The sequence below is a fragment of the Pithys albifrons genome, chromosome 4 (assembly GCF_047495875.1).
Source record: "Pithys albifrons albifrons isolate INPA30051 chromosome 4, PitAlb_v1, whole genome shotgun sequence".
In the NCBI taxonomy this organism is placed as follows: Eukaryota; Metazoa; Chordata; class Aves; order Passeriformes; family Thamnophilidae; genus Pithys; species Pithys albifrons.
Genome location: NC_092461.1, coordinates 81,013,026 through 81,025,726, shown reverse-complemented (window position 1 = coordinate 81,025,726; position 12,701 = coordinate 81,013,026). Strand labels below are relative to the sequence as shown.

At 36.9% G+C, this 12,701-nt stretch overlaps 1 protein-coding gene across 13 annotated transcripts in view; it reads right to left on the bottom strand.

Annotated features, from left to right (window-relative positions):
* The window catches only part of PTPRM (protein tyrosine phosphatase receptor type M), a 467,851-nt gene that overhangs the window by 318,990 nt on the left and 136,160 nt on the right, over nt 1-12,701 (bottom strand). For all 13 annotated transcript variants that reach the window (XM_071554784.1, XM_071554787.1, XM_071554785.1 and 10 more), the window contains exon 3: nt 6,956-7,221. In XM_071554784.1, coding sequence (XP_071410885.1) covers nt 6,956-7,221 — 266 coding nt within the window. The remainder of the gene's footprint in view (nt 1-6,955; nt 7,222-12,701) is intronic.

Below are 12,701 nucleotides of genomic sequence, written 5' to 3'. Positions count from 1 at the left end.
CAGTTTCTCTCCAGAAAACTGACACTGACCTGTACCCCGTTGGTTGAGTTCTCCCCTTTCTGGCTCATCCTAGAATTACTTGCTTTATCACCAGGCCACAGTCACAGCGGCTGTTTCCTCATCAAAGCCACGTGAAGGAGGTTCCTGAGCAGGTCCCACAGAAGCCCATAACACCTTATTGACTTGGGCTGCCTACAATGTGTTCAGGCCTACCAGGCTGGGAATTTCCTACATGTCATTTCCCTCCCCACCTCTCACTCCTACACAACAGCCACTTGGCACTCACAAGTGCACTCAAGCACATGGGACAACATTTTGGTGGAGGCTGCCAATCTGAGACTAAAAGAAACTTCTTACGGCCAAGAAAGATTGAAAATTGAGCTCCTGACATTACAGCTTATTAAATCTTACTCTATGCTTTTTCTTTCTAAATCAGTTGTTGTCTTAATATTTCTCAATAGTTCTCTTTTGAAGGCCAAGAAGCTTTCCTGGTTTAGGAACAAGGGATGGGAGAAGTAACAGAGCCTTGTGTACAGGACAAAAAGCACACACACCTACTGACTTTTGGCCATTTTTAGACTGCTGGGGGTTTTAAATTTAGGTATGTGGTTTGCCCTGGCGCATCTTTCTCAAAGTAACTATTCCCAAAGCACCCAAGTCAATGAAGAAGAGCTATTTAAGATGCCTGACACAGGCTTTTGATTCGAAATGCAATATGCATTTCAAAGTTTCTCTGGAGTTCAAAGCGCAGTTTAGCAATTGCATGTGTGCAGCTGAATGCAACACACAAAACACGTAAGAATATGAGCCTGACCTTTACTGCACAAGAAGTTTAATACTCTGTCCTAGCCAGTGACTTAAGTACATTGCTTGAGTCAAATTCCAAGCAAAGCATGTACAAAGCAGGTTACGAAAAAAATGAAAGTTAAATGCAGATTTGAAAAGGTAGGTTGGATCTACTGCTTCTTATTGCCTAAACTCCTAATTTATAGTCGAAAGTGTCAGAATGGTAAAGGGTAAATCTCATCTCTGTGTGAAGTGATACTATGTAACTCCTTTGTGTCCTTACTAAAAAAGATTAGGAATTACTGCCAGGCTCTTATCCCATTTTTTCATTCCAGCTGCATTGGAATTTATGTTTAAAGATGGTGCAGTGGCATAGACAGTTGTGTTACTCCACTGGAAGTTATTTTTAATCCTTTCAATTCCATCTCTGGATTTTAAGTCTGCAGAGTTTGTTGTTTTATTTAATCAAGATTTGTTTCAGTTCACTGCTGCCATGACTGACTCGCGGCAAAATACAGAGCAAATAATTCAAAATATAAAAAGTGATAGGTGGACAGTGTGTAGCTTGCAACAGTGCTGTACTAAATTGCTTGCTTTGCAGGGACAGAAGCAGGGAAGACAAACCACTCACCAGACTCAAGCCAGTAGCAGCATTTTGTATATTGTAATGTTCCAAAATGGCAATGCTTCAAAAAACATAAAATGTATTTTAAATGCTACTAAATGGTCTGAGAATCATGAACTAACCTAGGGAAAAATAAAAAAAACTGATTAGTTCTTCACCCCAAACACACAAAACAAGAACAGAACACTGAAATCAACAGATTTTACTCCTGCTAAAAAAAATCCTAATGAAAAAAAAATCAAAACCTAGAAGAAACTAAAAACATACACCGACAAAACCTCAAACCCTCCCACCCTCTCCTGACTAGAGGAGCTGCCATTTCAGGACTTACTCTTATCTCAAAGCATAATTTTAGAGCCTCTCAATTTACTGAGACTGCTCCCCAAGAATCTAAATACAATCTCATCACTAAACATAGGAACCTATGTAACATTTAATTCTCTTTTTCTGTGTACATTCTAATTCTATTCAAGTAAGGAGGAGGGTGAAGGTCTTAGCAATTATGCGAAGCCTTGTTTTGTTTGCAGGCTGTCTCTAAAGGCATGATATACTCCTTGATGCTCTTGCTTAAGATGCACCAAGCAGACAAGAGCTCAGTAAAGCAAACAATTTCTCCCACGACCAACAATAAAAAGAAGACAATGCTCCCTCAGGGGAGCACTCCCAAAGTGATTTTATAATCGAGAAATAAGACTAGTTCCTGTAGAAATATACCAACTACTTTGAAACAAATAGCTCAGAGACCAGAAGGCACAGCAGAAAAGAACAAGCTGTGCTGATTATCCTTGACCCTCAAAAGGTGTTTGGAAGCTTGAACCTATGTTACTGCAAGTATACTGTAATGACTAACTGGACTGCAATGCAGACAATACCCTAAAGTCAATGGGAGATGTTAAGCAGTAGTACTTATAAGACCATTAATCACAGAATTAAATATATCCTTAATCATCAGAATACTTGACAATTTAAGTTTAATTAATCAGTAAATAAACTACAATTAATGTTGTTGTGTGCAGGTTATAATTGTGATTTATATATGTAATACAGCTTTCACATGGGGTGAAACATACACAAATGATTACCTAGTAAAAAGAAAAGGGTACACTAAAAGAAATTAATTACTTTCTTCAGAGACTGTGCTTCTAAAGAATCGATTCTAAATTGAAACCCAACCTGAAAGGTATTAATGAGCTTGGACAACAGGTGCTACAATAAAAAGTGCTGTTAATTATTAAATCCTTTGAACACTTTGCAAGTATGCATTCATAATACATGGTTTAAATCTTTAGAAGTTGGATTAACGTTCACTCCATACTATATAATCTGATTTGTAGTCAGTTACCATTATCAGTAGTTATTTTGCCCATGTTTATCATGAATCAACAGCAAAACAGACACAGCACACCGTGTTTTCAAAAATCTTGAATTCTAAAATATTGTAACTCTAAAACCCTAACATATAAAATTTGCCCTCAGAGTTCTGTAGTACATTTTGGTTTCATTTCCAGCTAGACATCTTGTAGGTGTTCCACTAATGGAATGGAATTATAAGGCATTCACAGACATGCAGATGCCTGCATGGATTATGTGATTTAAAATGCAACAAATAACACGATTACACTGCTTTGTCCCTTCATCTATTAATGTCTCCTCTTGAAGATTATTCATCAGGAAACTACCAACCCAAAAAACTAAAAAATGCTCCCATCATTCCTTAAAAATCTTCTTATTGGACTTACTTTGTTCAGTAAAGTCAGACAATCTCAGAAAAGCATGGGAGGAAATCTTGCACATTTTGGAGTTTTTGTGATGAACACATGGATTTGTGTCAAAAGAAGTTGGACTTTTGGAATCAAATAAATAGCAGGTTAGGAAACAGACCTGGTACTATACACCCGTCAGATGGGTTCTTTGCCTTCTCCCACCATTCATGTAGTCATCTAAGCTGTCACCTAACTTGGAGGAACATTCTCACAAAACCCATATATACCCTCCTCTCCCTCCTCTTCCTGCCCTTCTCCCAGCTGCTTGCAGCTTACTTCCTGCCTCCCACCAAAACAGATCGTGTGAAGAAGCAAAAGCATGAAAACTGAAGAAAAGAGTCCAGAAATTGCATCACAGATTTCTGAGAGGATGCAGGCAACCAAAATGCAGGTAACTGACCATAACCTGTCAAAATGGTGACAGCACTCCCTCAAAAATAAATTAGGTGATCGGCAATAAAACCTATGAAGTTACAGTATCTAACAATGATTCCTTGCGCCACCATGGATACTAACATAGCATAAAGATGCTCTGTCACATCAGCTAAACTGCAGTACCTAACCAGGTATAATTTCCAACTATATGCACTAAATGCAAAGAAAATTACTTACTGTACTTCTCAGTGAAAGAAAGATTATGCAAGAATTTCTGCATTTCCAGAGGCAAAGAGAGCACATGGAATCCATTACAGACAGGCTCAGGCATGTATTATATATCAGATGATGCATGGTAATTTGCTAAACTGCAGTATCCCATCCAAGCAGATAAGGGTTCACCTACGAGTAAAGATGAGCAGTCCAGATGGCAGGTGTCAAGAAGAGAGAGGATGAGAAAAGTTATATTTCTCTTTCTGTGGCCAAATACCCATTACTCAGACATCAGTCAGATGTATCACACTGCTAAAAATCTGGCACAGATTATTACTAATAACATTCAAATATTATTACTAATAACATTAGTAATAATATTTGAAACTGTCAGAGCTTGCATGTATTTTTATGAACATGTTTATTTACCTTAAAATTAATAGTCAGAGTCAAGGCTTTTTTATTAAAATTCCCCTGTCCACATTAGCCTTTTGGTTCAGAGCTAGAGCGAGGCTTTGAAGCACAACCCTCTTCTTTACTGACTGTAGATTCACAGAGCAGTTCTGCTGCATAAAAGCCAGACTCCTTTCAGAAGACAAAACTGGAAGCTACTCTACTAATTCACTCCACAGAGGGAACATTAGGGTCCAGACTTGGGCATAAGCAACACATTCACACATTCACCCAGTATTCAGCACTCCTGAACAACCCAGCATGCTCACAAAACTCTCCAGAAGATTCATGTTACAAACTACTCAGACTTATGTCCAATGTCAGGTACAAAACTGTCTGTGGAATGTTCTGTATGTTATTCATCTTCTCCCACCATCCACTGAGGCTAACAGCACAGGCTGGTCCTCACTATTTCATCAAGAAAGGCTTTTTGGCACCACTGGAGAGTGTTCTCAACACTGGCATCAAATTGGTAATGTGAGGTCTTGCTGTAAAGTCAGAGAATCATGGAGTATCTCGAGTTGGAAGGGACACTTAAAGATCGTTGATTCGCACTTCCTGCTCCTCACAGGACTACTTCAAACCGTATAACTAAGAGCACCATCAAACTCTGAAAGGCAACAAAATACACGCTGGCCTTTCAGCCTGAGAGATGTAACGGTATGGTTAAACCACACTTGGACTCTGTGACCTCATGCTTCAGAGTCAGGCAGGACACACCTTTTCCCACACAGCTGAAGTGAACCTCAGCTCTGCTAATATGCCTGCCCTCCTAGAAAAGGCATCAGTATTACTCATTGAGCCTGCAGCCAATTACAGGAGATGAGCATCATGAAGTTTGCCAAGATGCCTGTAAGCTTACCCTGTAAGCTTACCCCGAATCCACTCCAGGAAGCCCCAACAAAGCAACTACTAGCAATCTTGGGCAGAACACTGGGTACAAATTTGGACCCCATGGATAACCTCTATACAACCTGGGAACACACTACTGGAGGCAAGAGAAAATGGATTAGTGTATTCTTATGGGTCCACAAGTATTGCACCCACTGCCAAATATCCCAAGTTCTGAGAGTAATACGGGCCTGGCACTCTAAACACATCTTTTGAAACAGAACTTTCTGTTTCATTACGGGTGAAACAGTCACAGAGGGAAAAAACTCAGAAAAGTCCTCCTGCTCTTATTTTTTTCCCTTAGAAAAAAAAAAAAGGTTTGAAAGGAATGAGTTCAGTTCACTTGAGACATCCTTCACAGATTAGATGCTATAGCCACAGAAGGAAGTCCACTATAACCTCCCAGAGTACCTTGTGGTGGACATTGACAGACTCATCATGAGAAATCCAGTCACTCAGAGCCGCACATGCAGGAACAGAAACAAGACTCTGCCACATATGATACGGATAATCAGGACACTGATGTAGAAATTAACATGTTCCCCTCTGGAGCAACATGGTGGAAGAGTAACAATGTACTTCCTAGGGAGGTCTGCAGTCAAAGAACCCTCATCTTTGGGACAGCTTTTCTTCAGAAAGCTTAAATTGTGAGTATGGTGACAATGTTCAGCAATGTATGTATGTATGTATGGGGCCAAACTTCGCCAACGAAGATTTGGGAAGGGCTCTCCCCTCGTGTCCTTCCAGCCTGCGCAGTGGATTTTTTAGGTGAGGCACAGCGTGTGCAGAACTGGCCCCACCGTTTAAGTCCTAAGGTCCATCTGCCAAGGCTGAGCGTGCTTGGACAGTGACAGGGAAGTCCTCGGGACTGTCACAGCAGCCGGTACTAACCGGGGCTGACCCTGCTGAGCATCCGAGATCTGACAGGATGGGATGGCAGGGAGGCATTGAACTGCCAGGGGACAGTCTGCACTGAGACTCGAACTCAGGGTCTTGGGATTCAGAGTCCAGAGTGCTCTCCATTACACTATGGGACCGCCTGTTCAGCAATGCGGACCAAATAAAATCCAAACAAAACTTTACAAACTGCAAGTGAAGACAGAAGAGCCTCAATCATTTCTGTGTTCTGCTGGTCTGCTTTTAATAGACCACATTACTTGTTTGTTCAAACATAGACTATATTGTCATGGGAAGAAGTAGAAAAACTGTTGAACAGTAAACAGCAAATAACAGTATAATCTGTAAACCTTCCGAGAGAAAGGCAGGACCCTAAGGAACTGTCAAGTGAAATTCTCCCTAAATCTCTAGGATGCAATCAGAATCCTATTCCTACAACAGATACTATTGTATTTATGTTTACTACAGGACAGAACCAATGGAAATTACATTCAGAGTGAAGATTTGAACTGAAGATTCAAAGGTTTCTGCTGGTTTTAAAGAATCAAGTATTGCTGATCTAAATCAAACTTGAAGGCTCCACTGTAATAAAATCTATTGACATTCAATTCCAGCATCCCTAATGAACTGAAAGAATGAGCAAATTTATTAGAAACAGAGGTAATTGACTGAAATCATTGTCAAAATTTCTAAATTATTTCAACATAATTAGTTCATCCTCGTTTAAAGCATGTGTGTGTGCGTGCATTTCATACACATCTATGAATGTATATAAACATATAAACACAGCCATATGTATGTAAAAACAAACATTTAACATCATGTACAAAAATGCAATTAAGATGAAGATGAACTAGACATATTGAAAGGTATTTTGATTTAAAGTCAAAATTATGATTAAGAGCCAGGTGACTATTACGAGAAGCAAAATTTCATAGAAAGTAAAACATACCTGATAATAATTGGGCCAGAAAGTGCTAATTGCCAGTTCTGCTCTGTTCCAAGCACCAGTGATAGATGTGTTCCAGACAGGGTTACCAAGAGGACCACCATTAACTTTCACATATATATTCAAAATGCCAGGGCTAGATCCACTCTTGCTTGAAACGTAATAGTGGAAATCAATACAATGTGTATCATTTTCTTTCAGATGGGGCATCAGGAGGTGAGCTTTCTGTCCCGCAAATCTCCCAGATGTATTCACCAACATGAAAGAGCCTGCAAAAACAAAGTCACTAGTTCAATTTTTTCTTTATTTTTCTCTTCTTAATACAGTGATCTGTAACTAAAGTAATAATTAAACCATTTTGCTTTGCTTCTACTAACATAAAAGTAATTTGTATTCAGTAGGTATTTAATCTCAAATTACTTTTGTAGGTTCTCAAGATTCTTTTTCAAAGCTAGCAAATACTACAATCCTTATTCTACAGATGTGCAACTAAAAAGTTTGAATGACTATATAGACATTAGAAAAATACAATATGATTTTCAAGACATTCATATTTCTTGGTTGAACAAAGGAAAAGGAAATAATTATATTAATAAATATAGGTGGATATCACAGGAGGAAATAAAATTCAACATGATGTCTTACTTTGGAAAGAAAATATCAATAAAATACATGAGGCAATTTAAACCCAGCATTTTTTATAAAAGGCAAGCAATGGATATGTTATAGTTGCATCCTATAAATGCACAGCTGAAGCTCTTACAAAAATGTAAGCCCACACACTTGTCACACAATTACTAGAAAACAACTTTTTTTCTTTTCTTTTTCTTACTCTGATGGGTGACAATACCTTGGCATGTCAATGAGATGCAACCTCCTAACTCATTTCTGGAAATAGAATGTTAGAGAACCTTTGTCCAGAGTGCACCTTTACATTAAATATGTTTAATATTCAATACTTACAGCTTTGCAGTTAAATATAAATTATTTATCAAGTGTAATTTTCATTCTAGACAATTGAGTTCACAAAATTGACAAAACCAGAACTTACTTATGATACAAGTGAATCTGAATATTTTACATCCTAAAAAGCATTACTGTATACTATTCACAGACTGTTTATTACTATAATATATTAGGATAAATCCTTATTCACTAGTAACATAAATAGAAGTCACCCAATAAATTTTATTTTGCTTAAAACAGGCAGGAAAGAAACTAGTATTTCTTCCATCAATGAGTACATCCTCTACTGTTCAATCATTTTATTTACATTTAAAATGTAAATCCCTTAAAATAGTTACAATTTGCTAAGTTATCAGAACAATACTTAAAGCATTCATGAGTTCACTAAAAACTAACTAGAAAGTTTTTGTAAAATCTTACCACTAAGAACGCTGCAGAGAAATGTCTGTATCTTCTTAGCCACCTTAAAATTTCAAATCAGTATCTCTGAAAACCCAACCATTTTATATTCAGTGCTGCTAACAATGTTACAGCCCTTGATAGAGTTATATTTTTGAGAACTACTTAACTTACAGCATCCTGAGTAATGTAGTACGTACTACACAACTGAACCATGTGAAAAATTATCAGTGGCTTAAGAAACATAATGCAGTCAGTCCATTTTGAAAATGTCTGTAACTCCTTTGTTGGAAGTTAAAAGGTACAGAAGAATGTCACTATAAACAGAAAAAAATCCTACTTCCCTTTATCCAAGAAAAGAAAATCTTTAACGAGATCTAATTTAAGCAGCAATGTGTCATTCAGATATGCTGATTTAGTGTTTCTGCTAAAACATATCTGGTAAGCTTTTCTAAATTCATGAGAGGAGTAGGTTGTAAATACATCCTTTTAATTGTTTGACTGAATTATCATCTGAATCTCAGAAAATAAGACATGTGGCAGTGTCATGACAGGTAAATCACATCATTTTGGGGGACAATTTAATTTCCAACTTCCGCACATCTCACCAGCCAATGCTTTCAGAAGCTAAAGTTTCTTCTGTTCCAGTGCAACCAGAGCAGCAGTTTCACTCATAGAAATTTTAAAGCTGAAAACCAGAAGGACATTCAGACATCTAGTTTGGCCTTCTAAATGTATGGTTGATTAAGTAACATGTCATAGATTGCTGTATCAAACACAGTAACTTCCATTGTGGCCTAAAGATACATTCTAGACAGAATTTAAGGAAAATTTTCCTGGAGCAAGTAGGAATCTAGATTATGGATCCAGAAACAGTCTACTCTAAGAGCCTACTTCTGGCTTCCTGAGAGAGCAGACTCCTTGCACCAAGCAAGCACATGACGATGAATTCCCTACGTGTCCCTAGATAAGTTATGTAAAATCAGCCTGTTTAATGCAAAGCCATTTCAAGTAAAACAGTAACAAAAAACTGAATATAGATACATCTGCAAAATGACAGATTCTTTCAATTGTGTCCCTTGTTGGAGATACAAGAATTGCTCTGTCTGCCTAGAATGGCTAGCAGTGCTTTTCTGAATATAAACGCTTAGGTGTCTTCTTCCAGGGGGGCAGAAAAACATGAAACATGCACAGAAGAAGTCCCAGGTACACACCACCAGCAGCATGTGGGCAAATCTAAACTCCACATATAAGCCATCAACACTGTGTGGGTTTGACTGAGGTCAAGTAAAAAGAAAATAGGGGTAATAAATTTTATGGAAGCTGCTGGTTGATACCTTAACCCTTGTCTTTGAAAGGCTGTCACATGAAGGAATTCAGTATTTTCTTTGACACTATCTGCTTTTCCAGGCATGTGAATTCTGATAAAGATCAACACAGCTTCTACACCTAGTTTTAACTATAGATCTTCCCACAAGAAAAAAAAAAACCACTAAAATGTATTAAAATGAAATGGCACAATTACTAGATAAAACCATCACAGAATCATAGAATGATTTGGGTTGGAAGGGATGTTAAAGATCATCTAATTCAAATCATTACATATATATATATATTACTTAAAGCCATGCAGTTAGAGTGATAAAAAGAAAAGTCAATCGAGTGCACTAAAATCTTTCCTATATTTTTTTCAAATCAAGAGAACTTGTCTTCAGTGTTAGTCATGTTGAAATTTTCTTTTCAACTTTGACTACTATCGCTTGTTAAATGGATTGCTGAATAATACCATGCCAGAGGACTATATAAATCAAAGTATGTGGATAAACTCAATACACAAATAAACACTAAATTTTGAAACTATTCTTGGCCATGAAAAACCCACAAAACCCAAAAAACAACAAAAAACCCGATGGCATACAGTGGATCCAGAATTGCTTATCATGTATTTGGGGACATAAGAAATACATACAAAGAATAATTGCAACAGTTCAGTGGTATATTTACTAGGATACAGTTACCTCTCAGGAAACAAGGATTCAACAAGAAAGTACATAAAATTATAATCAATACAGTACTCCTTCATAGGAAGAGCAAGTGCACGTAGTACTATAAGTATATTCCTTTCAAAATTACTAATTTCCCTAGATATACTTTCACATTTGAACACATGGATTATGAGTATTTTTTCAGTCAAAATGTTTAACCAGGTTTTACTTGGGTTTTACTTGGGTTCAGTTTAGGTACTACATGCAATTTGACAGTTGGAAATCAACACTGAACTGTAACTCAGGGTAAAACCTAAGATAGTTGATGGTGCTCAGCATTCATTAAATTCAGGCTTCTTGAGTCCACAAACTTGCCGAATCACCTATAGTTCATCATTTTAGGCAGGTGGTTTAAATCAACAAAGTATTGAATTTCCTGAAGTTGCTGTTGCTGTTTAAAACTCCTCATTGCAAAATATTTCAGCAATAGTTCAGCATATATTTGGTTCATTAAAATATTACTTCTAAGAAGATGCAATACTTGAAAAAGAAAATATAGAGTTACTCCAGAGTAAATGAGTAATCGAATATCCTGGTAATTCTCATTAGCATCAATGGAAATTTTCTGTTAAGTAAGCATAAAGGAAAATTAAATACTGGACACAAAAAGATGGCCAAAAGACACAAGCATGACAGAAGAACTGGAAAGAAAATCTAACAACTGGAAAAACAGTGTACTGTCCTACAAAAAAATGAGGGGAAGGGTACAAAAGATTTTTCCAGTCACTTCTGCCAGTTTTCACCTTGTTATGACACACATATTATACAGGGAGTGTCAGATGCAATGAAATTGAGTGCAGTTATCCTTTTTTATGCATGAAAACTATGGCACTAGTGAGCAGAGTTACTTTGCTCATTTTTCATTAGTCTTACACATCATTGAGGAAAACTATTAATTTTACTAATGTAAGGAAAAAATGACTGGCTTATTTAGGCATCAGTATTGGTTGGTTTAGATCCTAAATATTTGAAAAATGTGCTAAATGACAGAACACAGAAAGTCTGATTTTAAGAACAGATATTCAATGTATTACTTTATTAAAAACAAAACAAAACAAAAAAACATCTTTCAGGTGCAGAAAAACATCAAAAACACTGTGACTAGGCAGTTCATAGAATAATAGAAAGGCTTGGGTTGGAAGGTATATATAATGAGCTACTTTTTACTAACAAAACAGCATTCCCTAAATGCCAGCCAGCCCCATTGCCATCATGTGACTACTGGGAGCGTCCAAGACTAAGCATGGGACTGTTCAAAACCATGAAACAGTTGCATAAAAGCAGATAAATTCAAAGGCTCAAACATAATGGGTTCCACTTTCAGACAAGGCAAAGTCAATATATATGTTCCTTTATTTATTGTATTTCATAAAGATGTGTACAGACCACCTTGCAAGTACTGCAGAAAGCAGAAGACCTGAATTTAGTAACAGCCCACCTTGCACTTTAACTCCCAAAGCTTGGGACAGTAGAATTTTTGTCTTCAGTATTTTTTCACACTATTTACCAATTTTACAGATAAAGGAAAGACATTTCAAGTGACTATTGAAAATTATGGGGCTGCTATAATTTGAGAAATCACTCAAAGCATGACTACCACTACCTAAAGATGTTGGAACTTTCACTCCACTTCCAGATATCAGGAGGTATCAGCACACAAACATCAGTGTGGCTTACACTCCCAGTTTGGCATAATGAGGTGTGCCAAAACACACAGTTCAGAGACTTCCCTTCAGCACCTCAACTAACATCCATCAGTTTTGCTCATTAACTTCCAAAGCATTACTGTCTCAGATGAATTTTTAGTCTTCTTTTGAGTAATATTTACTCATATTAAAAGTAATGTGATAATGTTAATAACTATTTATTACCCATCCTAAAAACATCATTAATCTCAAGTTTCAAGTTGTTTCTCTTCCAAATTTTCGACTATTCAAACTCTTGGAAAAAATCCATTAAACTATTCCATCATAAGTCCTGCATACTCTTTGAAAAGATCAATTCATTTCTACTCACAATGCCATTTTCATTTTACCAGAAGCAGTAAGACTAATAAGCATAATAATTCTTCCACCAAATTCAATTCTTAAAATTCTTCCTCATTTAATATGCATAGACACATCTCCCCTTTTTTTGTTAGATATTGTTTTGATCAAGCTCAAACATGAAATCGCATATTTCTGAATCATCTATTTCTGCAGCCCCTCTTCCAGTAATAGCCAGCAATATCTAAAAAAACCTGCTTTCCGATGACTATTTTTTTTATTTAAGCCTTTTCAATATTTAATGATTTTCACTACTCACTGTGTAATCTTTATACTGTTTTCTACATGACTATT